The sequence below is a fragment of the Lepidochelys kempii genome, chromosome 24, assembly GCF_965140265.1.
Source record: "Lepidochelys kempii isolate rLepKem1 chromosome 24, rLepKem1.hap2, whole genome shotgun sequence".
NCBI classification, from domain to species: Eukaryota; Metazoa; Chordata; order Testudines; family Cheloniidae; genus Lepidochelys; species Lepidochelys kempii.
The window spans coordinates 1,479,007-1,505,916 of NC_133279.1; the positions used below are offsets into that span (position 1 = coordinate 1,479,007).

Consider the following 26,910-nt stretch of genomic DNA (forward strand, 5'->3'; position numbering starts at 1 on the left):
TGCCCCCTAGGGGGAGAACGGCGGGCAAGGTGGCAAATAAACTACGCCTCCCGTGATGCCCCGCGCCGCCGTGGTGTGCGGCCGAGGCCTGCGGCCTGCGAGGCGGCGGCAGGAGCTGCCTGGGCAGGGAAGATGGCGGCGTCGGGCTCCGGGGCCGGGGCCGGGGCCGGGCCGGGTTCCTCGGCCGGCGCCGGCGCCTCCAACCCCCGCAAGTTCAGCGAGAAGATCGCGCTGCAGAAGCAGCGGCAGGCGGAGGAGACGGCGGCCTTCGAGGAGGTGATGATGGAGATCGGCTCCACGCGGGTGAGCAGGCCGGGGGCCGGGGCCGGGCCGGGGGCCGGGCCGGGGCCGGGGGCCGGGGGCCGGGGCCGGGGGCCGGGCCGGGGGCCGGGCCGGGGCCGGGCCGGGGGGCGCGGGAGCCCGGGGTCGCTCCGCAGGTCACGGGGCGGGAGGTGGGGCCGGGGGGTGTCCCCGCGCCCGTCCCCGCTCCGTTAGGTCAGCCGGCGGGGCGGGGGCCCGAGAGTGGGGCAGGGAGCGGGACAGGCCGGGGGAGGGGGCTGAGCTGCGTGGGGGGGCTGGGGGGCAGGCCGGGGGAGGGGGCTGAGCTGCGTGGGGGGGCTGGGGGACAGGCCGGGGGAGGGGGCTGAGCTGCGTGGGGGGGCTGGGGGGCAGGCCGGGGGAGGGGGCTGAGCTGCGTGGGGGGGCTGGGGGGCAGGCCGGGGGAGGGGGCTGAGCTGCGTGGGGGGGCTGGGGGGCAGGCCGGGGGAGGGGGCTGAGCTGCGTGGGGGGGCTGGGGGGCAGGCCGGGGGAGGGGGCTGAACTGCGTGGGGGGGCTGGGGGGCAGGCCGGGGGAGGGGGCTGAGCTGCGTGGGGGGGCTGGGGGGCAGGCCGGGGGAGGGGGCTGAGCTGCGTAGGGGGGCGGGGCTGGCCGGGGGAGGGGGCTGAGCTGCGTGGGGGGGCGGGGAGGGGGCCGAGAGTGGGGCAGGGGGCGGGGCAGGTCGGGGGAGGAGTCTGAGCTGTGTGGAGAGGGCGCAGGGAGCGGGGCTGGCCGGGGAGGGGGCGGGGGGGCCCCTGCAGTGCGAGGCAGCAGCCGAGGGAGGGGCACGTTGGCTCTTGTGGGGGGTGAGGGTGGGGCTGGTGTCTCCGGCAGCCCTTGCTGGGTCCAGCTGGAGTCTCGCCAGCCCCTGGGATCTGGCTGGGCCGCCGGGTCGGGGTGTCGTCCCCGCCGGGGACCCCGGGGCAAGGCCTGGTCTCTGCTGGAAGGGGCTGACAGGTTGTCGTGGGTGGCGGCTGGTTTTCCATTGCTGCGGGGGGCCTAGCAGGGGTTCTTCCTGTGTGTGGGGCTGGGGCGGCCGGCCCTGTGGTTGGGAACGTGGCCTGCGGCCCCAGCAGCTCAGCCCACGCCGGCTCGCCTCAGGAGTGCCACGAAACGGGAACGTGGTTTCCAAGCCTGAAACCGTGAGAGCAGCGTGGGTCGTAGGAAACATGCCGGACTGAGCCATCCTGCAGCAGCTTCGTGGTTGGGACGGCTTTTGCTCACTGCCGTCTCCTGTTCTCTGCCCCGAAAGCTTTAGGCTGAATCCCAGGCAACCCTTCCCGGCCGCACGCTCTGGAGCACCCTGCCGTAGTCTCCCACGAGGAGCGGAGTGGTGGAAGCTGCATCCCTAGAGAGGCTTAAAATTAGACTGGGTAAAGCATGAGAAAATGTCAGGTAGAGAACAAATCTGCCCTAGCCAGAGGGGCCGGCCTGGGTGTGATCTGGGAAATGGGACCAGGGAGGTCCCCTCCAGAGCAGCCAGCTCTCCCTGTGGGATGTCAGAGGCTCGGGACCGACCCTTCCAATCAGTGCTATGTCCAAAGCTTTCAGAAAAGGCTCTGAGGTGGCTAAGAGTAAAGCCAGGCCCTGAGCCCTCGGTCGGGCGATGTTTCGGGCTGGGCTTGGAGGCAGAGCAGGAGGGGCAGTGCCGTGCCTCCACTGACCTGGCTCCGGGTGCAGGAGAAGCCTTCCGCCAGCAGCGAGGGAGACAGGTTCCCATTTTCCTTTACACAGCCCCCCACGAAGTCGATGGGGATGCATGAACATTGCCAAACCTGGGATCTGGCCAGCAGCTGGCTGCCTGAGTCTCTGGTTCTACTGTCCCGGGCTGCAGCCTAGGAGAATGCCATCAACTCATAGGGACATACGATGCTCCAACCAGATGTCCTCCTCAGAAGAGCTGCTGAGGGAGACAGCGTGGGGGGCAGGCACATGGCGGACAGGTGTTTGCACCTGCAATTTGCAATTCAAGATCTGAGAGATCCAGGGGGGCCTTTCCAGGTGGCGGGAGCTGCAGAGGATCTCACTCATGGCAGTGAAGGGACAGGGAGAGGCTAGCATTAGGCAGTGGGGAAGCCAGCTCCAGTAGGCGGGTGGGATCTGAAAAGGAGCGGGAAGGGGGGGTTTGAACAGGCTCCTGAACGGGGAGCATGTGGGCTTGAGTGAGGCTGCAGTGAGATGATCAAACCTGGGAGAGGAGTTCTGAGTGGGTTGCACTCCAGGGACTCGGGAGGTCTTAGGGGGGTTTCAGCTCTCCTGGGGAGCGGAGGTGGGGCTGGGGCAGCCGCAGTGCAGGCCACATGGTGGTAGAAAGGAGATGCCTCACGGGGCGTCCGTCACCAGGGTCACTGCTCCAAGGCCGGGCGCAATGCAGTTCCTGAGCCAGCTTCTTGGGTCCAGGCAGCGATTTGTCCCTCTGTATGCTGAGCCCAGCGCTCCCTGATGGGCCAAGTGAGCCCTGCCCCCAGACATGCAGCTAAGAAATTAACAAGTGGGATGTCAACTTGCCTGGCGTTTTCAGACCCATTTGGCTTGTGCTGGAACGCTTGAAGGGAAAAGCCGAGCCATCGCATCCCTGCTAAGCGTGGTCCTGGCTGAGAGACTCCAGAGCCGTGTTTGCATAGTAAACAGCTGGTTAATGTACAGCAGAGCTGGGGGACCTGGGCAGAACCACCCTCCCTGCGATCCATGCCCTGCAGTGCTGCCCGGTGAGCCCAGAACTGGTTGGTCAGGAAACGGGTGAGAGAGCGAGGGCTGGCTCGTGGCTCAGGCAGTGCCTTCCGACGTTCCCTCGGGCATCAGGCATTCCTCCGGGCTGCCCTGCGCTGGCTGAGGACAAGGGGCTGTGTGGGCAGCAGAAGCACAGGGCAGCTAGAGGAGGACTGGCAAGGAGCGTGGCAGGAGTCAGGGCTCTGCTGACCACGTAGTTTGGGATGCTACCTTGGAGCATGTGCTGTAGGGACCAGTCCTGCCCTGTCTCTGCATGTTAGGAACCTGATCCCTGGGAGCCCCTTCCCGCCTCCTGCTGGGCAGTGCTGGGGAGAGGTGCCAGGTGTGCAGCCCTGGAGGGTTCCCAGATCAGGTGCGCTGTGTGGAGTGGCAGCTTCCCGTACCCCAGCCTCGTTCTCAGCCCCCCACCTGCGGGTGCAGAGGGGAGTTCCGTCTGCAGGGCCTCGACTGAGCTGCTGGACGCTGGCTCCTGTCACGAGCTGTCAAACCCCTCTGGGGCCGTGTTCAGTGCCCGTCTGGGCTGTGGTGTTGGCACTGTCTGTAGTGCCCTGTGCGGGGCCTTTGTCTCACTGCTGGTTTCTTCCAGACTAGCTGGCGCTGTCCTCTCCAGAGGGCCTGGTCGGGATCTGTGGCCCTGTGCTGAGATGGGGGAGTCGTAGCTCCGGTGTCTGGGTGGGGAGTGGACCAGCTGTAGGGGTCAGGAAGGAGCCAGCACAGCAGCATCCCATGTCCCCGGGCCCTCCCTGTTCAGAAAGGGCTCAGCTGAAGATGTGCAGAGCCCCTGGGGCTGAGCGTGCTTTCTCCTGCCAGGGGCCCTGACACTGGGAAATGGAGCTGAAATCCTGAGCCCGTAACCCAGGCAGGCTCAGAGCCCTAATCCCAGAGCGCTGCAGAGACAGCTGGTGACCAAATCTCCCTTTTTCCTGGGATCTGGATTTTGCTGGTTTTAAGCTCAGGAATTTACGATCGGGGGGCTTCGTTGCTGCCGGGGTTTCTGACCTGCTCTGCTCTGTCAGCTCTTCAGCCAGGGCCGGGGGTCCGATGAGCGAACTGGCATTCGTGGCTCTGCTGCTACCGTGGGCGGCCTTGTCCCCCAGCAGACCTCACGGCCAAGGTGCTAGCTGTTGGAGTTGTGTGTGAGAATTGGCCTTTGGGGGGGTGACCTGAGACAGGCTGACAGTCAGTTCTGCAGTGGAACCCCATGGCCCGGACTCTGGCGCTTGTTGGTGGTACTGGGCACGTGGTGGTGCCGGGGGGAATCTCTGCCTCCCAGTTCTGTGGGGCTGAGATGGAATTTCACCGATCCCTGCCAGGGAGAGGGTGGGGGTTTCGGGGTCTGGGTCGGTTTCTAGCTGACGTGTCCCCCTCACAGATGCCCGCTTCGCTTCAGATTCCAACTCGTGGCCTCTTTGCTGGCAGTCTCGGCCTTTCTGCCCTGAGCATGGGGGCTGTCTGGCCAGGAGAGGGCTGTGTCCTTGTGGAGCCTGCTCTGCCTGCCACTCCTACCCCAGCCGGCTCCCTGACTTGGCCCCCTCCCTCATCAGGGTGCAGTGTGGCAGCCCCCTGTGCCAGGGCCGCGAGGTGGTTGAGGCCTGCACTGCTGGCTGCCCTGAATCGAGCTCGGTGCTGGTTCCCTGCAGGTGCCCATTTCTCTCCTGCCCCTGGGGACAGGGCATGAGCTGCTTCCTGGGCACCGGTGAGTCATATTCACAGACCAGAGCTCGACAAGCACTGTGGGCACCAGCCTGGCTGGGCTTTTGGGACCCTGCTCAGGGCAGATGAGTCCCTAGAGATCCTTTGTCTCCTCTCATCCCCGGAACATGCTCTCTGCTTCCTCTCCCAGGGCAGCCCCCGCGGAGCTCTCCCAGGGTAGCAGCATGACGCGCCGACCTTTAGCCGTGGGGACTGCGGGGTGGGGAGTTGGCCCATGGCTTGGCAGCAGGATCCTGACTCTCTGGAGCTTGTCCTGGAAGTGGCAGTTGGGCCGTTGCCCAGCGTGTGGGTTGCAGCGGTGATCTTCCTGCTCCTCATGTCACGAGAAGGATGAGGAAGTCTGGGTCTCTCCTGGCAGGTGTGTCCCCGGCCCCCAGCGGGAAGGGCTGAGAGGGCAGCAGGGTGGGCACCGTGCCAGGCCTGGGCCGGAAGAGAAGCTTCCAGGTCCCATATAGGGGGCTTCCTGCCCTTCCGGCTATTGCCTGGCCTGGGCTGAGCACCGCCCTGGTCCCCTTCACTGGAGGGAGGGTAGTGCCCTGCACCCCTTGTCTGAACCCCTAGGCGGGGAAGGGGGATGCTCGGAGCTGGGCTAGTGACCTGGGTTGCCGATGCCAATGGCTGGCCTATCTTGGGAACCCAGCCTGGCTGAGCCGTAGCGCTTGGGGGCCAGGTGTCTTTAGAGATGATGATAAAATATCCCCATGTGCTCCCAAGGAGCTGGCTGTCTCCGGGTCCCTATGACGGCCCGGCCTGGCCTGCAGCCCCACTGGGGCTGAAGCCAAGATGCCTCAGTGCACTCGCAGCTGAAGGGCCGGCAGCAGAGACGTGTGCCAGCCCGGCTGCTTCATCTGCTGACGGCTGGAGCCAGAAGTTTCCTCTCCAGCCCCTCTGCCTGCCCTTCTCACCAGTGCCTTCCTCGTGCTCACTCCGCTGCCGGCTCCTCTGCCCGCCCTTCCCACCAGCACCTGCCTCGTGCCCGCTGCGCTGCCGGCCCCTCTGCCCGCCCTTCCCACCAGCGCCTGGCTCATGAGCCCGGAGCCTTGATTGTTTAGGCACCTCCCCAGAGCTGCCCGTGCTGAGCCAAGGAGCTGGCAGGTCTGTGCTGGGTCTGTGTGCCCCTGGGGGTTGCTGGGGGGCTGTCCCCAGGGCGTGGGATCTTGTGCTTTGCTCCCGTCACACGACCTCATTGGGATGGCTCCGGATCCCGGCTCTAGATCATTATTTCTGAGCTGGTCCTAGGCAATGGTGATATGAATCTGACGTCAGCCCAGGATTTGTCCCCGTGTGTGACTGCGTCTCGTCTCCAGTTCCCTGGCAGAGAGGAGACTCCGTGCTCTCCAGCCTCATGCCCTTCGCAAGCCTGAGCATCCTGTGCCGCGGATCACTCGCACCCGACTTGCAGCCCTCTCCCAGTCTGGGCCTGGCCGCGCCCCTCTCTGCAGCAAGGCTGGGGCTGGAGCAGCTGCTCCATGTGCGAACAGAATGTTGGGACTCATTAAGAAAGTGAAAGAATAGGACAGAAAAGATCATGTTGCCTCTATCTGAATCCACGGTACACCCATGTCCTGAATACTGCGTGCAGATGTGGCCGCCTCTTCTCAAAAAAGATACATTGGAATTGGAAAAAGTTCAGAAAAGGGCAACAAAAATGATTAGGGGTCTGGAACGGCTGCCGTATGAGGAGAGATTAATGAGACTGGGAGTTTTTGCTTGGCAAAGAGACGACTAAGGGCGGATATGATTGAGGTCTATAAAATCATGACTGGTGTGGAGAAAGTAAATAAGGAAGTATTATTTACTCCTCATAACACAAGAACTAGGGGTTGCCCAATGAAATTAATGGGCAGCAGGTTTAAAATAAATAAAAGGAAGTATTTCTTCACACATTGCTGAGTCAACCTGTGGAACTCCTTGCCAGAGGATGTTGTGAAGGCCAAGACTATAAAAGGGTTAAAAAAAGAACTAGATACATTCATGGAGGATAGATCCATCGATGGCTATTGGCCAGGATGGGGTCCCTAGCCGCTGTTTGTCAGAAGCTGGGCGTGGCCGACAGGGGATGGATCACTCAGTGATGACCTGTTCTGTTCAGTCCCTCTGGGGCACCTGACATTGGCCGCTGTTGGAAGACGGGACCCTGGGCTAGATGGACCTTTGGTCTGACCCCGTCTGACCGTTCTGATGTCCCAGGGGGCCCCTCACCCGGCGAGGACAGCCCAGTGCAGCTGATGCCAAGTTTATTATTGGGGAGCCCATGTCTCCTTCCCTAGCAGGTCACTGCAGCTCCTGGCTCATCCAGAGGGGGTGCTGTGGAGCTGGGCAAGCTGTGAAGTGGGGGGTGCTCCGTGCCCCTCCACCCCAGACTTTCTCTGTCTGGGCCAAGCTTCGTTCCTGGTCTGTCCCAGGGCCCTCCGCGTCTGTTCCAGATGCTGGGCAGAAGCAGGCTGGGCTGGTCCCTGTGTCCGCGTATCTGACTCCAGCCTGGCGGGCTGGTTCCCAGTGGGAGTTGGCTCGCTAATGAGAGCTCTGCAGCCCTGCCTTCCCCACGATGGGCATGGGAAACATGCCCATGGTTCTGCTCTGGAGCCTGCCTGGGAGCTGAACTCACTCCACTGGTGGTCGTGACCTTAGCCCCATGCCCCCGGGGTGGGGGAGGGAGGCAGGCAGGCACTGCCCCTGGCTGCTGGCAGATGCTTCCTCTCCTTGCCATGCCAGCAGCGAGAGGGCTGGGGAGGTTGGCCCCCAGCATGTGGCTTGCGGATCTGAGCAGCTGCCTCAGTGGGGGGCTCTCAGGGCGGCAGCCTCAAGCTGCCACCTGGGGCTTCCATTCTCGTTGCCTGTCCAGCGGGTGCCTCTCTACCTGGGCATCCACTGCCGAGCGTGCTGTGGCTTCTGAACCTCCATGCCAGCTTGTGCTGCTCAGCACCGCGGGCACAGGGACTTCCTCTGGGCTTTCCCCTCCCCGGGGCTGCTCGCACCCTGCTATCTCCAGCCTGCAGTTTTGCAATAACAGCCTCTCCTGCCAGACTTCCCCTCCGTCCCCTGCCCTTGATTTTGGGCTTCCCCAGAGTGCTGCAGCGCTGGGAGCCGGCCTGGGCCTGGAAGCCTCAGGCCAGAGAGGGAATGTGGACACTGGCTCTGGGCCAGTGCTTGGCGTGAACTGTCCAGCCACCCATTGCAGTCAGCTGGCGACTGCTGGGCAGGTGACTCGTGTTGCAGGGGTGCTCTGAGTCGCTGGAATGTGTTTGCCCAGGCCTGGGATGGGTCCCAAGTGTGGGGATCTGACCCAGCTTCGGACGTGCGGCTGGATTGGGGTGTTTGGCGCCCAGGCACGCAGGTGTCTTGGTGCCTATCGTTTGTTTCCTGTCAATTACTGATGGAGGAGAGGGCCTTCACTTTTATCCCAGGATTGTGTTTACTTTGCTGAGGAACCTTGTGAAGGACTTTCTGAAAGTCCAATTCACTATAACCACCGATCCCCTTGCTTTCTCGGCCCAAGTTTTCTAATAGTGCCGAGGCATGATTTCCCTTCACAGACACCGGGTGGACTCTTCCCTGACTGTGCAGCTACGTCTCTGATAACTTCTTCACAACAGTTTCAACCAGTTTCTCTGGTGCTGAGTGAGGCTTGCTGGCCTGTCATTGCCAGGATCGTGTCTGGAGCCTGTTCTGTTCGCTACCCTCCAGTCACTGGTGCAGAGGGTCCGGTCCCAGCCTCTTGCAGTTGGAGGGTTAGGGGCACACAGAGATGCGCCCACCAGGACGGCAGAGGAGTGGGGGTTAAGGAGCCGTGAGAGCGGGATGTTCCCAGCTATAGCTCTGAATTGGCTGATAGGCATGAGGTGCTCAGGATGGGCTGGAAAAGCTAGCTGGGGGCTGTGTGTGGAGGGCTGGGCCAATCAGGACACTCAGCGCCCCCCTGATAACAGCATAGTCTAGTGGCAAGAACAGGGCCTGGGGGTCCTAGCTCCGAGAGGCCCAGGGATTAGATACATAGTCCTAGCTTTGCTGCTGGCAGACACGTTGCTCCAGCCCTTGGAGTGTCCCTGACTGTAAAGGGGCTTTGCCCTCCTTCTCCTGGGGGCTGCCCAGCCGGCTCTGACGCTGCCTCATCTCTCTCTGGTCCAGTTGCAGGCTCAGAAGCTGCGTCTGGCTCACAGCCGGGGACCCTACTACAGCGGCTCGCTGCCCAACGTCAACCAGATCGGGAGCAGTGTCTCCGAATTCCAGGTAACAGGCCCAGAGGCCCTGCGACAGCTCCCCCTGTGGGCACAGGCCGGCTCCACGCCCCTCCCCAATCGGTAGGGTCCTGTCCTATTGCCTTGGAGCGACCCCACGTGGCTAGGGGGCTCATGGGAGCAAAGGGTCCTGGGAAAACCCAGGGGAGCGTCAACACAGGGCAGCATGCGTGATGCTCTGCTGGGGATACCAGGCACTGAGTGGGAGAGGAAGGCTGGGTAATGCCGGTTCTCCGTCATGCACAGGCTTCAACCAAGCCCTCTTGAGTGGGCTGGGAAGAACCCCCCCCTTCCTTGAGGCGCCCGCATCTGCATGGCTACATGTGTGGAGTCTCTTCACCTGCTGGCTGCAGGGCCCCGGTTCTGAGTGCTCCACAGCGCATGGGAGTCAGGGGGCGCGCGCTGGGGCCGGTCGCCGGTGGGACAGCGGAGCCGGGCCAGCACTGCAGGGCTGTAAACCCCAGCCCCCGTCGCGCTCTGGCTCTCCTCGACACGCCCCCGGGGAAGGTCCGAGCGAATGCCCTTGTGTCTCTGCAGGGCCCCTTGCATTCGCCTCTGGACTCTGCGCGCAGCACCCGGCACCATGGCCTGGTGGAGCGGGTGCAGCGAGACCCCCGGCGGATGATGTCTCCTCTGCGCCGATACGTGCGCCAGATATCCTTTAGCAGCGCTGCTGCCTGCTCTGTGGGACAGCGCTCGCGGCTCCGGGGCTGCCTCCCGGCGGGCTCCTGCATGGGTGCAGGGGCCCAGAGCGCTCGGCTCGGTGTGGCTAGAGAGCATTAACCTCTCGGTGGGGCTGCTTTGTGGCTGTTATGATCACACGTGCCCTGCCACTCTGCTTTATGGGCACTCTCGGCTTGGTCCTTAACTCTTTGCTCACATCGACAGCTCTCCCTACAGCCCGGCCTACCTGTCGCCTCCCCCTGAGCCCAGCTGGAGAAGGTAACTCGCCTCCCCTCTCCCCCCCCACCCCAATCCCGGGGCGCCCATCGACGCAGGAGCAGCCCTGTTGGGTCACGGGGCTGCCAGGTCTTTACCCCTTCCCCCAGCCCACAGGGTCCCTGGCCCTGGGATACCAGCTGCAGCTGAAGAGTCGCTGACGAAATCTCCTTTGCAGAACCCGGCCGGTGCCCAAACTCCTGGGTCGCTGGCTGCAGGCTTCCTGCTCCCTGCTGGTGTCTCATGGTCTCTTCAGCCAGGCAGAGAGGGGCTAGTGGGAGGGAGCGACTGAGGCTGACACAACACGTGGGGCTGTCGAATGCACAGAGTAAAACCAGGAAGCTGGGGCTGATTTCGCTCCTGTTTAGTAATCTCAGGAGTTACCTGCCATGACCCGGGTACCGCGATCCATCCCCTTAAGCTCCCACCGGAGCCAGCTGCCTGGGCGCCCTCTGTGACTGGACAGGGCTGGGGGTCCCCTCGCTCCTGAGCGGACCTCGTGATCTCTGGGCGTAGAGTTTCTAGAGGGCTGCTCAGGCCGGAGCTTCCTGCAGCAGCAGGGGGAGGGACGGCTGGGCTGGGCCTGGCCCAATAGGCCCTTTCTGTGGAAGGGACCAGGCCCCCTTGTTTGCCATCCAGTGGCAGTCCCAGCATGTGTCCTCTGGAATCCCGGAGGGGCTGGGAGAGCCCTGCTAGGCGTGGGGCCGTGGGGAGTGGCCTGGTCCTTCGCTGGGCACTCAGCAAGGCTAGTCAGGGAGCAGCTCCAGCTGAGGGCGAGAGGCATCCAGCTGGCCGAGGGGCTGCAACTCAGCAGGGACCTTCCAGGGCTCTCCCAGGGGCTTGGAGCTTGGTGTCTGACACACCAAGGGCTGGCCGGAGCCAGGATCAGATGCAGAACAGCAGATCCTTGGGCTGCTCTCTGGCTGGGTGTGAATGGCTTCGGGACAGAGCCAGTGTTTTGGCCTTGGGGAGCCTGCCACAGCTGCCAGTGTCCGCTTTGCAGGTGGGCCCCGCCCAGGCTGCACCGGCGACTTGCCAGGAGCCCCCAGGAGCCCATGATCTGTAGATAATGGAGCTGTTTGCAGCCCCAAGTCCCAGCAGACAGTGCTCCTGTGTGGCCCAGGCTGCGGGATGCCACATTATCTGCTGGGTCTTGTCTCCCTGCTGGAGGGGAGTAGTTAACTCTGCTCCTTGCACTTTGGCCACCTCGATCTGCTTCTCTGTTGATCCATCTAGAGGGCAGGTGCCGGGGCATCTTCCCCGGGAAGCCCTGGTGTCCCAGTACCAGTGGGTGGCTGCCATCCCGGGCGATGGCCAGGCAGAGCCACTCCCCTCTCCTGGGCCAGACTGGTCACTGGTTCCCTGGAGAGGAAGGGAGCTTCCACATGTACCTGGTCCCCTCCCCTGTTCCATCAGTGGCGCAGGTCAGGGGCTTTCGTGCTGCTTGTTCGTCCTGCAGGAGCAGGTGTGTAGGGGAGACGGTTTGTCTTGGGTTCCTGGGCTTGGTGCCCTTTATACCCCTGAGATCCCACTGGTGGAGACGGCGCATCACTTGGGGGCTGCCTGGGAGACTGGCAGGTGCAGAGCTGTGCGGGGTCCTCCCAGCTCTGCTGCTGAGCCCGTTCCCCAGCTCCCCAGCAGCCTGCGCCACTCCTGGCTTCTGGTGGAGCAGCCTGCATGGCCCACGGTCAGCTGGAGAGCAGCTCTGGGCACTTCGCATCCAGGCTGCGGGTGGCCCCAAGTCCCGCAGGAGGCGGGTGGGGGTGGCATAAGGTCCCAGGGGCTGGATGGCTTGTGGGGCTGGTGCGGGATAAATCTGGGGGGCTCTGTCTGTCTCTGGACGCGTGTGATGTGCAGACGTGGGGCTCACCTGTGCTTGCACTGGTGGAGGACAGATCTGCATGTGCCGCTTCCCTCCCAGAGCCTGGCTCGGCCCCCAGCCTCGCAGCCAGGGGCCAGTCCCCCCTCTCCCTGGGTTGCCAGAACCTTTCCAAGGTGGAGGGACCAGCATTTCCAAAGGCAGCTGTGGTTTGGCCTAAACCCCTCTAGCAGGCTGGTTGCAGATCGCCCCGGGGGGCAGCTGCCAGGATGCTTCCCGCTGGCATGTCTCCTGGTTAAACACTGGCTGTGCCAGGGGACACAAAGGAGGCCTCAAAGCCTGGAACTGCTCCTGAGAGGGGTTGTTCCCTTTGGCCACGGCCTCCCTTGCAAGGGGCCAGGCTGTGCAGAAAAGACAGTGGGTCAGGGGCAGACAGTTGGACCTTGTGGGGAACAGCCCAGGGGCCTGTCAGCAGCTCCATGCTGGGGCTTGTGCTGCCTCTGTCCGGAGGCCTCGTGAGCCCTGGGGCCCAAAGTGCCTTCTGGGACTACAGCCGTCCGGGGCTCTCTCCAGGGACCGGCCCAGACCGACTGTTTCTCTGGTGAAGGCTGTGCAGCCCCCTCAGGAGTGGCACCGAGGCTGCCCGTGCTTGTTCCAGCCAGCGCTGAGAGCCAGGCCCCATGAGGGTGAAACCCCCTGAGCCCAGAGGGTTAGGGAGGGTTTCGGATCACCCTCCAACGGCCAGATATCTGGGGGTGCCTGCTCTGTTGGGGGGCATGGGCATGGGGTGCCCTGCCATGTGTGCAGCAGATCCAGCCCCAAGTCCGCAGGAGCATCTGGCGACAGGGCCCCTGGATGCCACCTGCACCCAAAAGAGCTGACTGAGGCAGGAATCTCTGGCCTAGGGGAGTTAGGTGTGGAGCTCCCAGCAGTGCTCCCAGCTCTGCAGTGGGACGTGTGCCCAGCACTGGTCCAGCTCCCTTTGGCACGTGCTGGCCCCGCCCATTGAATTGTGCAACCCAGGGACTGCTCGGGCAAACGCCCAGTGCCTCGCGGGTGCCCGGAGGGGGTGTGGCAGCAGGAGGTGCTGCACTGAGGGTCATTCCCCCCTGCACACAGAGCAGCTTGGACTCCTCCCCCCCACCTTCCTAATGCCCTGGCTCGGGGTTGCCACTCGCTGCGCATCCCGCTGCTAACTCCCCCCTGGCTTGAGCCTTTCCCTCTCCGCTCTGTTGCGTTCAGTCCTTTCTCTGCTGGTCACCTGACACCCCTCTACTGCACCTCCCTCAGCACCTGCCCCCTTCATGGACCGCGGGAGGAGGGGCAGCTCCTGGCATAGAAGCTTTTGGCTCCCCTCAGGATTGGCAGTACACGGGGAGCCTCTGGACCAGGAGCCCCCGGCTCCCAGGCCAGGTTCAATGTAGTTGTCTGTGGGGTGGCGCCAGGCCATTCCCCCTGCCGAGGTCCTTTCTGCTGCTACGCTGCGGGGCCCAATGGTGGTGGGTTCTGGGCATGTCACAATCCAGCCCAGGGGAGACCCCTTAGTGCCCCCATGGGGGGACTCTCTAGGGGCAGGGCACTGTTCATGCTTTGCAGAGAGCTCAGCGCTGCCCAGGGGAGAGCAGTGAGGGTGGCGCTACTGGGCCACCTGCCCAAGGAGGGCATGCGGCTGCCCACCCAGCCCCATGGGGCTGACGCTTGGGGCCCTTTGGCAGCTTTGCATGAAGCTGTTTCAGGCTCCCTCTCTTCTGAACGGGAGCTGCCATGGTCCTTGGAGGGCGGGGCTGCTTGGCTGGCGCTGCCTTGTTAGGGTGTGTCTGAGAGGAGGCTGCCATGGGGCACCCTTAGGTCAGCCGTGCCCCCTGGCACAGCGTTGCATGGCTCCCTGGCCATGTCCTCCCATCTGGGCCCCAGAGCTCCAGGCTGCCTCCTCCCCCACTTGCAGCTGGTACCTCGCCCTGCTGCCCGCCTGCGTTACTAACCCTTCCCCGCTGCCCGGGTGGGGCCCTGTGCCCATTCCCTGCCCCTCAAAGTAACCTGCTGTTTTTCGTTACAAAGGACCATGCCCTGGGGTAACTTTCCCATGGAGAAAGGACACTTGTTTAGGCTGCCGTCGGCTCTCAACAGGTGAATGGTTTTTGATTCCGTTCTCTCTCTCTCCCTCTCTATGCCCAAGCCGTCTGATGCCGCAGCCCCCAGGGGGCTGGGCAGGTGCTGATAGCCCCTGGCCCAATGGCCAGTGTCCGGTGGGGTCGGGGAGGATCTTGACCCCCTCCCCCCCCCGATTGGTGACTGGGATGCTCAGGCTGGGGTGGCTCAGTGGAGCTGCGGTGATTTACACCAGCTGAGGATTTGGCCCATGTCCCATTGCCCTTCATAGCTTGGTTCTCGGGTTCATGTGGCCATCCCACCTGGGCTGTCGGGGATCACGGTGGGTTCAGTAGCCCACTGAGGGGCCAGTGGCTGGGGCGCTTGTGCCAGGTGTCTGTTACCAAGGGGGCAGGGGGCTCGCGAACGGCTCTCTGGGCTCAGGGCAGTGCCCTCTGTGAGATTCTACTGGGTTCGCAAGCCCAGCTGTGCCCCTTTAAAGACACGGAGCTATCTAGTAACAGGGCTCATGCGTCCCTGGCCTTTCTGCCCCTCTGAGCACGGGTGCGAGCCTGTTGGGCAGGGAGGGCGGGCACGCTGGGCCTGACGCAGCACACAGCCCAGGCAGTGACGGGTCAGCCCTCTCAGTGCCCCAGCCAGGTCTTGCTGGCCATGCTGCTCAGAGGGGATGGAGCAGCTGTTGGGGTGGGGGGGAGCCTTCTGCTGGCTCCTCTCTAGTGCAGACCCTGGGGGCCCAGTGCCTATTCATGGGCTTAGGAGAAATGAATCGACCCAGCCTCCCCAGACCTCTCAACCAGCACCCAGTGCCCCCTGGTAGCAGTGTCAGCAGGGAGTGAGTGGGCCCTAGAGCCCCGGGTCTGTCCCTTGGGCGTAAGGGGGCTGGGGGCCATGTCCTGGGGTGGAGCCTGCACTACGGAGCCAGCACCTGTCACGAGCCCGGAACTGCCAGGGGAGACCCAGCCCTCGGCAGGAGAAGAGGATTCCTGCTGGCCGTGGCCACCTCCGGCTGGGGCGTAGGGGCTATCAGCAGTGCAGCGCTGCAGAGGCCCTGACCCAGCTGGTCCTGTTACAGCAGGTTAATGGCTCGTGTGCTGCCCCAGGGCAGTTAAACTCTCCTGCCGGGCGTCCTGTTTCCTGAGCAGGCAGAAGTGCCAGCTTGGGCCTGCAGCCCGGCCTTTTCAAGGGCTGCAGTTACGAAATCCTCTGCAGGCCGCGTTGCCCAACCCCCATGGAGCAACAGGCTGCAACATGCTGCCAAAGCCCCGGCCCCTGGTGCAGCCTGCTGGCGTGGCTGGCAAGGAGATGCACTCTGCACCCTCGCCTGGCAGAGCTGGGGTGGGCAAGGGGCTGGGCCCCCCTCCCAGCTCCTCTCCCCTACCACCTGGTGACTGGGCCTGGTGGGAACTGGCAGCTGAGGCCCTGCTCCTCCTGCAAGTGCCTGGCTAGCTGGGTGCGAGCTCTGCCAGGGCGAGCCTGGAGGAGGCTGCAGCTCCAGGGGCCTTCTGCAGCGGCTGGAATCCTGCAAGTGTCGGGCAGGCTGGCCTTGGGGAGCTGCCTCCCCCACCAGGCCCTGGGTGGGAGGAATGGGCCAGTTAGTGGCCTTGAGCGCCTCAGGGGCTGGGGAGAAGGAAACCGTCACCGGCCCAAGGGGGAGTTTGGCACAGGCAGCGAGAGCTGAAGGCAGCCTGCACTGCCCCCAGCTAATTGGCCCCTGCCCTGCCAGCACTCTGTGCCCCCCATGCCCACCTGGTCTGGTCTGCCCCCCAACCGCCCTACTCCAGGCTGATCTGTGCCCACCTGGTCTGCGCTGCCCCCCCCCCGCTCCAGGCTGATCTGTGCCCCCCTGCACCCACCTGATCTGCCCTGTGCACCCCTAGTCTGCTCCAGGCTGTTCTGTGCCCCCCACCCCTGGTCCGCCCTGTATCTGCTCCAGGCTGATCCATGCCCCCTGCCCCCAGCTGGTCTGCCCTGCCCCTCTACTGCCCTGCTCCAGGCTGATCTGTGCCCCCCGCCCCCCAGCTGGTCTGTGCCCCCTGTGCCCCACCCACCATCTGCTCCAGGCTGATCTGCCCCTGGCTGATCAGGCCTTGCCCTTCCCCAGCTTGGTGCAGCTGCCCTGAGGTCACAGCAGGGCAGGCTCCAGCCTGGGCCTTTCCTAGCCATCCTTGAGGAGGTGCTAGGTGTGGTGGGTAACAATTAGCCTCTGTGCTACTGGGGCTTTCCCCTGAATGGGTCCCAGGGTGCTGTACAGCCCCTGCCCCTTTGCTCCTGAGCTGCTACCATCCCGGGCTGTTTAGGACAGGAAATGAAGGGGGAACTGAGGGAGCCCAGCCGCCCTGTCCTGGGGCCCCGCTTTGGGGGACTGGCTCAGTGCCCAGGCGCAGCCGGATGGCTCCCCCAGGCGCCGTGCGTGGGCTCAGCATTGGTCCCCAGCGTGCACCGTGTGCTGGGAGCAAGGACAATGTCCCCATTCGTGCTCCCGGGGTGCCGCCGTGGGGCTCAGTGCTGCCGTCTCGCCTAGCGCAGGGTTTCGTTCCTGTGGAGGCTGTGCCCTGGTGGGAGGAAGGCCTGGCCCTTGGGGGCTGTGGGGAGTGGGAGAGACTTTCCTGTCTGGGAGCAGGCTGGGCCCCTCAGCTGAACAGTATCCCCCTTGTGTGTAGCCTTCCCCTGCCCCCTCCCAGTGCCCCCAGGCTGACTCATTAGGAAGACAATGCGTGCGTCTCCCTGGGGCCTCGGGGAGCCCCTTCTCTGCAGCACATGCTTTGTGCCACCCCAGGAAAAACGGCTTCAGGATGAGTCCTTGTGTGCACAGCGCCTCCCCCAACAGATCCTTCGCTTCGCAGCCACCTCTGGGCTGGAGCAAACCCCCCTCTGCTGGGAAGGGCCGAGGGTGGCCCTTGTCCTGAGGAAGGGTCTGGGTCCTTTGGTGGGGACTTGACAGCTGCCTCTAGAAACGAGCAGAGATGTCCCCTCCTGTTCCAGCTCACAGCCCCCCCCCGCCTGGCCTTTCCCCCAAGGGACGGCGAGCAGAACATTGCAGTACCCTAGAGTTTCCTTAAAGCTTAGCTGGGCCAGGGCAGCTGCTGGCTGGGGAAGGGGTTCCCCCAGGGCTGTTCCCCTGTAGATACCTGTTGTGATTCACTGAAAACAGTCCCCTGCCCTGTGCTGTCCCGTCCCCCGGTCGTTGTCCCAGTGGGGGTTTCCTCCCTCAGGGATCCCCATGCGGTCTGAGCTCCGAGGGCTCCCGCATCATCCCACCAGCCTGCTCTCTTGAGAACGACCCAGCAAGCCTCAAGAAGCAGGAGGCGGCTTTTGACACCGAGAGCCAGACAGCTTCCTGCTGAGCGCCTGCAGGGAGGGGTGCGTGGATTCCCCAGCCGGAGGGCGGGAGGGTTCCTGCTGCAGCAAGCATGCTGGCAGCTCGCGCTCCTCCCAGGATGCACCAGCCTTGTTGGGCCCTGTCTCTGCCCAGGGGGGTCTGACTGGGGCCTTGTCTTTTACCATTAGAACAAATTCGGATTCGGCGCTTCACACGAGCGTGATGAACCCCAGCCCGCAGGACATGTACTTGGGCCCCTCGCAGGGTGTCCCCCCTCCCAATCGCAGGAGCGGTGAGTAGCACCCCAGCCCTGCTCCCTTGGCTACTGCAGCAGGCGCATGTCTTGGCTCCCTGCCTCTCCCTGCCCTCCTTTCCCAGCCTCTTGCTGCTGCTTTGTACCCTGGACCATGTGCAGGCCGGCTGAGTCTTGGGGTAGCCCAGGAGCCAGCTGTGATCGCCGGGCCGCCTGGTACGATTGGTGCCCTGGGGCTGCTGGCTCCCACAGGCCAGGAAAGCTGCAGACTTCCCCGCCTCGTTGTATCTGCCAGGTCCATCTCCTAGCCTGGTCCGAGAACGGCTGTACCATGTCCCCCCATAGGCATGTCTAGCTCAGCACCCCCTTTCCTGCTGCACCGCGTCACCCCAAACGTTCATCCTCGCCTTCCTTCCACAATGGCTCGCCTGTCAGGCAGCTGGTCCGAGCTCTGCTACTTGGTGCCCTGCCTCTTGCGGTGCCCAGCTGGTCGGGTCTCCTGCCTTCTCTCCCCAGGAGTGTGGCTGGGCGTTGGATCGCATGGGAAGTCCCCGGCAAACCTCTCTCTCTTGCAGAGCTGCCCTCATCCCCCTGCTCCTAGCTAACCATGTCACCATCCCTCTTTCAGGTTTTCTGGACGGGGATGTGGACAGTAAAGGTAAATATCCCATCCTTGCTCACCTCGCCTGGCAGTCACAGTGGGGCATGGAGAGAGGTCTGATCCTAGCCCATGGGAGGGGGGCAGTGCTCCTGGCCCCTGCAGGGCTGGGAGCTTTAGGGTTGCCAGGGGAGGGTGGCACATGCTGCTTCATTGCCAGGGGCAGCAAAGGAGAGCTGGTGAGTGAATGAAACTGCATCACATCGCCTATGTGGCCTGCAGGCCTGACAGAACTACAGTTCCCAGTGTGCACTGCTTCATTCAGGATGGAGCATTGCATGCTGGGACCCGTAGTCTCTTGGGCCCATTGCCCTCTTAATGCCAGGCATGACTACTGTTTAAGAACACTCCCAGTCACCAGGGTTTGGCAGAGCTGGGTGCTGGGCTGGCCCCCTCTGCACAAGGCTCACCCCTGCCCTTCTCCCCTTGCCAGTGTTTCTTTTCCAAGTGCCTCCCATCGAGGAGAACTTCCTGGATGACAACAAGCACTTACTGAAGCCCTGGGACACCAAGAAGGTGGGTGTGGGAGTCCTGGGGAGGGACGGTGCTGCTCTTGGGGGAGTCTAGGGGGATGCCCCAGTGGGTCCCTGGTACTAGTGAGGGGTATGTGGCGGTGGGAGGGCTCCCCGCGGGGCGGGGCTGGGCCTTTATGATGGGGTGGGAGGTCCCGGGGTGGGGAGTGGGGCCGTGCCGCTCCCAGTGCCTGCACAGTTCATCTTGGCTGGTGCCTGCCTCTGGCGTCCGGAGTGTTGCAATGTGTGTTCACCTCTCTCCTGGCCAGAAACTGCCGGCCACCTGTGCTGGTCGGGGGGCGGGGTGAGGGCGGCGGGAGGTGAATGCCCTGCCCAGGCTCACCCCCACTCTCTGTCTCTGATTTCCCAGCTCTCATCGTCCTCGGCCAGGCCCAGGTCCTGTGAAGTCCCTGGAATCCAGTAAGTCCTGTGCCCGGGTGTGTGATGGTGCCATTGTAGTCCTGCTGCAGAGATCTCCCAGCACCTCGCACGTTGCTCGGCCCCTCGGGGCAGAGTCTGGGGGTTCTCGTCTCCCTTTCACCTGTGGGGGGGAAACTGAGGCACGGGGACTTGCCCAAAGCAACAGAAGTGAGTCCATGGCGGAGCAGGGAACAGAACTAGGAGTCTTGCCTCCCAGTCCTCTGTTCGCTCACTAGGCCACACTCCCTCCCGGAGCTGGGCCCGGAATCCAGGAGTCCTGATTCCCAGTCCCCATCTCTGACTCTGGGTGCTCGGGAGCGTCGCCTTTGCTGAGCAGTGTCTCTCTTTCTTTCAGTATCTTTCCGTCCCCTGATCAGCCTGCCAACGTCCCACTCATCCCCACTGCCCTGAACACAGGCGGTTCCCTCCCCGACCTCACCAGCCTGCACTTCCCCTCCCCACTGCCCACCCCCCTGGACCCCGACGAGTCGAACTACCCCAGCCTGAGCGGAGGGAGCAGCACCGGTAACCTGGCCAACACCATGACGCACCTGGGCATCAGCAGCGGCATGGGACTTGGGACGGGCTACGGCTCCGCAGGTGAGGGCTCCGGGCTGCTGCCTGGCCTCCTGGCAGAGGCACAGCAGTCGTGCTGCCCAGAAGAGGAGTCGACCTGTGGCCGTGCGGGCAAGGACTGCGTAGGACTCCTGCTGGGCTCCTTCCTCCTCAGAGCCCAGTGCTGAGGATGGGACATCAGCCGGGCCGCCCAGGCCCATGGGACTTAGCCAGGGCTGAGTTTGCCCCTCAGTTACCCCGCTTGGCCAAGGGTGGTGGGTGTCTCGGATCCCTGCGGAGCAGAGCTGGGGGGATGAGCAGGCCCCGGGGGTCCCTGAGCATGTGCTCGGAGGGGGCTGCTGGTGCTGGGAGGTCGGGGGGGATTGGGGCTGCAGCCTGGATGTTACTGAGCAGCTGCAGCGGGCTCTGGTGATTCTGCACCTCCAGCAAGCTCCTGCCTTGCCCCTGTCCCAGGTGGGGACGGAGAATGGGCTGAGCTGGGCTCCTCCCCCGGCAGCATCTGGACACACGAGAGCCTCTCAGGTCATTTCAGCGTCAGGGTTAGCAGGACAAGAGCTGGGGCATTGTATGAGGGAAGAGCTGAGTCCCCCTCATGGTACGCTCGCCCCCAGGACCCCCAGTGCTTGCCCTGCAGAAGGGAGCTGTCAGGTGAGCAGGACCCGTGCAGCCCAGCCGGAGCTGCGTCCCTCGAGCCAGGCGCCCGCTGGAGGGGGTCTTGGGCCACGATCCGATTCCATTGCTGGGTTTGTTTGTTTCTGTTGCCGTCTCCATCGTTTTGGTCTCCCCCCCCCCCTTCCATCCCGCCCAGGGGGCGGAGCCTCATCGCGTGCTGATTGCCATGGGTAACGGTGGTGTCTCTTTTTTTTTTGTCCCCACAGGACTTACCTCACCTATGCAGAGCTCCCTGAGTAACCCCGCCCTGCAGTCCTCGCTTAGCAATCCCAACCTGCAGGCCTCCCTGCGCTCCCAGTCGCTGCAGTCCTCCCTTAGCAACCCCTCCCTGCAGTCCTCCCAGAGCAGCTCCTCCATCCCCTCCTCCATGAGCAACCAGTCCCTGCCCTCCTCCCTCAGCACCCCCTCGCTCCCCTCCTCCCTCAGCACCCCCTCGCTCCCCTCTTCCCTCAGCAGCCAGTCCATGCAGTCCTCGCCCAGCAACCCCAGCCTGCAGGCCAGCTTTAGCAGCTCCTCCTACTCCCCCCTGGTGCAGGCGTCCATTAACACGTCGCCCCGCCGAAGGGCCCCGCTCAGCCCCCTCACCCTCCCAATGGGCGGCGACTCGAGAAGGCAGCACCCCAAACAGTTCTCACCAACAATGTCACCCACATTGTCCTCCATCACCCAGGTATGCATGATCCATCATCATGGGCTGCCCTCGCCTCTTTCAGTTCCTCCTCTTGTCCTGTTTTTGCCATCCTCATCTCAGTGGGAGGCTGGGAGCCGTAGGGCAGGGAGCTGGCGCCAGGCGATGCCCCGGCCCCTCGCGGGTCCCTGCTCTATGGGGTGCTCGGAGAAGTCGGAGATGATTGTGTGAATTCGGGCTGGGCTGGGTGCTGCACAGATGGTCCGCGGTCGACAGACAAGTCAGAGGGTGGGGAAAGGGAAGCCTTGTTCTTCCTAGTCACAGCCTGGGAACCAAGGCTCAGAGAGATGCACTGACCAGCCCAGGGAGCTGGGAGCAGGACCCTCCTGTCCCGAATCCCAGCTCTTCCACTGGCCCTGTGGGCCTGAGGTAGTCTTCAGCTGGCTTGATGGGAGCCAGTCTAGCTGGGAGCCAGTCTGGAGGGTCTCGGTCCTAGGGCACAGCAACCCCCCTGTTGGGCCAAGCTGTGCAGGGAGGCAGCCCCAGGGGCCTGAGCGTGCTCTGGGACAGGGCCCTCAGCTGGGGCGGGGCCGGGAATCGGGGAAGCCGCAGCTGCTCGGGGCGCGGAAGATTCAACGTGGTGCTGGGTGTGAAGGCTTCTCTGGCTGCTGCCCCCTGCTCCTGAGGCAGACGGGGGCCGGCACGCTCTCCCCAGCCACAGGCGCTAGCAGCAGGGCGACGGCTGGGCTGCGCCCCAGGAACCAGGCTTCCGCGGGCTGTGGGGGGGTGCACAGAACTCGGCTCCAGCTGGGCCCTGGGGCAGCATGGCCTCCTGCTGCTGCCAGGCTGGGGAGTAGCACGGTGCCCTGGGGACGGGGTAGAAATACCCTGCAGTGGGGTTGGAGGTAGGGGGGGTCTCCCTCTGCACGTGGATCTAAGCACAGACCTCCCCACAGAGGGAAGTGGCAGGGGTTGATGGGATCCAGGGACCTCGATCCTTGTGTCCCTTGAGATTGGTCTCGGCCAGGGCGTTCTTAATTCTGCCTCTCCTGAGCTTCCTCCTCCAAGTCTTGCCGGGATGGTCTGATGCCCCAAGCGAACGCACTTCTAGGCAGGGGAGGGAAACGGATGCATTTCCCTCCCCTGCCCACCCACAGATGGCTGGCCAGAAAAGTGAAGTCCGGATTATCTGTCAGGTGCAGGGGGTGTATTTGCACAATTAGCCGGTGGAACTCTCTGCCACAGGATCTCATTGAGTCCCAAGATATAAGGGGGTAGACCTATCCAAGGACCTTGAGAACATCCCTGGTCCTGGTGGAGGGTAGGGAACAAGAGGAAGGCTCAGCACCCTCCTGGTTGGGCCTCAAACAGACAGGCCCGGGGCTCCTTCACCTCAGAAGGGTCCCTGAAGCAGCTGGTGCTGATGACTCAGGGACAGGAGAGTGGGCCAGCGTCTCGCTCCAGAGGTGGGGGCCGGGTGGTGTCTTGCAAATAGCCTTGCAGTTTAGAAGGAGTGGGACCCCTGGGCCTGATCCCTGCCAGCCTTGGTGCCTGGCTGTAACCCTTGCCGTGCTGCGTGTTTGCAGGGCGTGCCATTGGACACCAGCAAGCTGCCAGCCGACCAGAGGCTCCCGCCATACCCCTACAACCAGCCTGGCCTGCTCGTGCAATCCCAGCAGCCCCTGCAGCAAACTCAGAAGCCCCAGCACCAGACGCAGCCAGCCCGGCAGCAGCAGCCCAGCGCGCCCACGCAGCGGCCGTACCTCTCGGAGTACCAGCATAATTCCTCACTACAGCAGCAGCTTGGCCAGCCGCTGGGCGACTTCAGTGTGGGCAGCGTGAGTCCCAGCGTGTGCTGAGTCTGCTGGGGGGCCCTGGCTCCCGCCCCTGGGGCGATAGGAGCAGAGACTCTCAGGGGGCTGGGGATGCTTCCCACCAGACGGGCTCCTTCCACGTCACCAGTAACGTAGCCGTTGAGCTGCCCAGGCCTAGCCCACCCCACACCAGCTGTGTTTGGGCCACGCTCCTGGAGTGGCTGCTGGTGCCAGCCTGGTTCCTGGCCCTCCAGGCTGCTTCTGGAGTTCGCTCTTTGCCATCTCTAGGCTGCTTTCCCCCAGTCTCTGGCCTTGCCCCCCAGTCAGTGCTGGGATCTCTGGGAGCCATGTTCTGAGCGCCCACCCTGCCGATGACTAGCCTGCGGGGCTCCTGGGGGGAGAGGTTGGTGGCACCATCTCCAGCTCATGGCAAGGGAGGTGGAGTCAGGGTGAGGCAGGACTGGCTTGCACCAGCGGGGGGCACAGGCCGTGGGAGCAGGGCAGCCCCCTCTGCAGGTTTGGGATTTCTGTCACACCTGCTGCCGCCCCCCACCGCGGGCGATTCCTCAGACGCCGAGGGGTAGAGGAGGCTGCCGGGTTGATTGGTCCCTGCAGCGCGTTCCTCTAAATCAGGCTCCAACCTTTTTACACCCAAGATCACTTTTTGAATTTAAGGGCAACCCAGGATCTACCCCGCCCCTTCCCTGAGACCCTGTCCCTTCCCCAAAGCCCTGCCCCACTCACTCCACACCCCCCAGCCCCCATCACTCGCTCTCCCCACCCTCACTCACTTTCACTAGGCTGGAGTAGGGGGTTAGGGTTTGGGAGGGGGTGCGAGCTCTGGGCTGGAGTCGAGGGCTTTGCAGTGTGGGAGGGGGTTCTGGGCTGAGCCTGGGGCAGTGTTGGAGTGCAGGAGGGGGCGAGGGGTGGAAGCTCTGGGAGGGAGTTTGGGTGCAGAAGGGGGCTGGGGCAGAGTGTTGGGGTGCAAGGGAGGTACAGGGTGCTGGCTCCGGGAGGGGGCTCAGGGCTGGGGCTTGGGGTGCAGGAAGGAGTTTGGGGTGCTGGCTCCGGGAGGGGGCTCAGGGCTGGGGCTTGGGGTGCGGCCTTTTGCCGGGCAGCACTTATCTCCAGTGGCTCCTGGCTGGTGGTGGAGTGTGGCTGCCGCTAAGGCAGGCTCCCTGCCTACCCCAGCCCCAACGTGCCCCTGTGACCCCTGTAGGGGGCGGGCAACATGTGGCTCTGCACGCTGCCCCTCTCTGCAAGCACTGGGCCAATTCTCTGCAAGCATTCCCGGCCAATGGGAGCTGCGGAGGTGGTGCTTGCAGGCAGGAGCAGCACTGGGAGGGAGACGCCCGCCCTCCACCTGCAGGGCTGTGTTGGCCACTTCCGGGGGCGGCGTGGGGCTGGGGCAGGCAGGGAGCCTGTCTCAGTGGCAGCCCCACTGTGCCGCCGGAGATCGCGATCGACTGGGAGATGCTCTAGGATCGACCCGTCGGTCACCACTGCTCTGAGACGTTCTCCTTTTGGCCCAGGAATCCTGGCTCCCAGTGCCGTCTCTGCCCACGGAGCGGCTGCCGGGGTCCTTCTCCTGGGCGAGTCACTGAGTCCCCCGCCTCATCTCTCCCTGCAGTTAGAGCAGTTCAGCATGGGCGAGAGCCCCCCGGGCAGCTTCCCGCTCAACCACAACGCCTTCCCCGAGGACCTGGGTGCCTTAAACTACCACTCGGCAGAGAGCCTGGGCTTCTCGGCCAGCGGCAGCAGCTTCCACGAGCCCCATCTCCTCAGCCGGCAGAACCTGAGCAACTGCAGCCGCCATGGGCCCATCCCCAACATCGTCCTCACAGGTGCGTGGGTGCGGGAGCGCGCTGCCCTGCCCTGCCCTGCCTCCAGCGTGTCGCAGGCGCTGGGCCTGGGCTGGGCACCGTCCCCTCCGGACCACCAAGTGCTGCGGGGCCCCCTGGCACCGTGCGGATTGCGCGGTGGAGCGAGTTTGCTGGGTCTCAGCCCAGTTTGCGGGGGGACGGGTGCCCCCGGCCCAAAGACTATCCTGGCTGGCCAGTAGCAGAGCCACGCACAGCATGGGTCATGGAGGCCAGGCCCCCCTTACGTGGTTCCTCCAGGGCTGGGCTGAGGTTCCTGGGCAGTGGGTAGGAGGAGTTCGCCCTGCTAGTGGAGTGCAGCTGGGAGGGTGGCTGTGCTTTGCAGAAGGAAAACTGCTCCCACTTCCCAGGGTCCCCCAGGATGCTAGGCCCCCCCCGCCGGCGGGATGGGCTCTCCTGGCTGCCCCACCACCACACACCGTCCTGCCCTGGGTCTGACCCTTCCTCTCCAACCCCAGGGGACTCCCCACCCGGCATCTCCAAGGAGATTGCGTCGGCGCTGGCCGGGGTCCCCGGCTTCGAGGTGGACACGTCCCTGGGCCTGGAGGAGGATCTCAAGATCGAGCCCCTCACCCTGGACGGCCTGAGCATGCTGAGCGACCCCTACGCCCTCCTGACGGACCCCGCGGTGGAGGACTCCTTCCGGACGGACCGGCTGCAGTGAGGGGACCCGCCCTGGGCAGGCAGCAGAGGAGTGTGGGGGAGGAGAGAACAGACTTCGAGCATCGCAAACAAGCCTGACTTCCAGGGACAAGCCGTCAGCCCTGGCCCTGGTGCTGTGCCCACCCTCGCTGCCCCGTTCTACATGAAACTTCCCAGGGCCAAGAGCACTGAGCAGCTGGGCCCAGGCTCTAGGACTCCGCCAAGAATCACTCGAAGCCTGGCCAGTGCCAGCCTCTGCTCCCAGCAGCAACCCCTTGCCCTGCACTGGGAGGTGGCCAGGGCTCTCCGCCCGCTAAGCAGGGGAGAATGTGGGGTCCTCTAGCTCTGGGCCAGAGGTCCAGGGGACCTCTACTTCTGTGAAGGATGGAGCCTGCGTCCAGGGACCTCGACCCTCCAACTAGATGAGGGGTGGTGATGAATCCAGTGTCCCCGTGCCGGAGGGAGTGGGCCTGTGGTGGAGGAGTCCAGGGTCCCCTAACCCCACGGCCAGGGTTGCGGTGAGCATGGGGCTCTGTGCCCCCAGCTTCCAGGCGACAGTCTGTCCACATGCTGGCATGGCTGCGTGTGCAGCCCTGGGCTGGCCATGTATGTAACTGTTCTGTTAGCTAGTGACCTGAGCCCCAACGCTCCGGGCATGGGGTTTGGGTTTGGGGTTTGTTTTTGCTAATCATAATGTTTAAAGACAAAATTTATCCCCCCGTCTTTCCCCGCTGAGCTGTGTACCCCGTCCCCTGCTGAGCCGTGCACGGGGGGCCCTACCCGGGGGCGGGGGAGGACAGGGCTATGTATAAAGCACTTGTAACTTTGAATCCTTGTCTGTTGTGAGGTCACGTCCTGCGTCTGTGTTTGGGGGGACCCTGGGGAGGGGGGGAGCAGATGCCGTGGGGCTGAGGGAGGTGGGGACCCCAGACCTCTCTGCTCCCCGACGGGCCCCTTGCTGTGGAGGAGGAAGCCAGAGTGATTTATTATTATTATTATTATTTTATTTTTTAAATATATTCTCTGTTCATTAACGACATTGCATTAATGTGTGGGTGATTGGAGAGATGTTGGGGGGTGGTTGGGGGGGGCAGTGGGTCTGGCGGAGTGAGGTCCCCTCACTCACATCCCTCCAAGCCTGGGCCCAGGTTGGGGGGACACTGATGCTGCCCTGGGGCCTGCACGGGGTGGGGGGATTGTGCACTGGAGGCATTTGCAGCCAACAGAGCTTTTCCAAATCCCCGCTGGGATGGGCAGCCTGAGCAGCGGGGGTGTCTTTGGAAGCAGAGTGGGGGACCCCCCCAGCTGTGGCAGGGGAGAGGCTTGTCCAGTGCGTCTCATGCACAGCGTCCGGCCAGCTCTCCTGGCGGCGGGGCCAGGGGCTCGGGGCAGGACAGCGAGAAGCAGGGAGGCTGCTCCAGGGCCAGGCGTGCAGAGGAGAAGGTTCTAGGACCCGCAGAGGGCAAGGGGGTCAGGGGTGGGGGTTGGCTGAAGCAGGGCCCAGGAGAGTGAATGGGCCATGCAGGTGCGTGGAGGAGCCGGGCTGGTCCCTCAGGGAGTGTTGGCTGGCCCAGGCCCACTGACTCTGGCTAAGGGGCTGTTTAACTGCGGGGTCCCTGTCTCTGACGGGCCAGTGCCAGATACTTCAGAGAGAGAACAGAACAGGCCAAAT

General features: G+C 63.9%; 2 protein-coding genes across 4 annotated transcripts in view; one reads left to right on the plus strand and one right to left on the minus strand.

Annotated features, from left to right (window-relative positions):
- Positions 1-26,910, minus strand: part of UBAP2L (ubiquitin associated protein 2 like) — a 397,837-nt gene that overhangs the window by 213,677 nt on the left and 157,250 nt on the right. The window lies entirely within an intron of this gene.
- On the plus strand, positions 61-26,068 carry CRTC2 (CREB regulated transcription coactivator 2). 3 transcript variants are annotated; one of them, XM_073323576.1, is made up of 14 exons: positions 61-303; positions 8,888-8,989; positions 9,535-9,651; positions 9,878-9,939; positions 13,814-13,882; positions 17,372-17,475; positions 18,065-18,094; positions 18,528-18,610; positions 18,977-19,026; positions 19,382-19,626; positions 20,481-20,944; positions 22,489-22,740; positions 24,347-24,560; positions 25,055-26,068. In XM_073323576.1, the coding sequence occupies exons 1-14, from the start codon at positions 133-135 to the stop codon at positions 25,258-25,260; spliced, it is 2,169 nt and encodes a 722-aa protein (XP_073179677.1). In that variant the 5' UTR covers positions 61-132; the 3' UTR covers positions 25,261-26,068. The 3 variants fall into 3 exon arrangements, with proteins under 3 accessions (XP_073179677.1, XP_073179678.1, XP_073179679.1); XM_073323577.1 differs by having other exon boundaries at positions 8,894-8,989; XM_073323578.1 differs by lacking the exon at positions 13,814-13,882.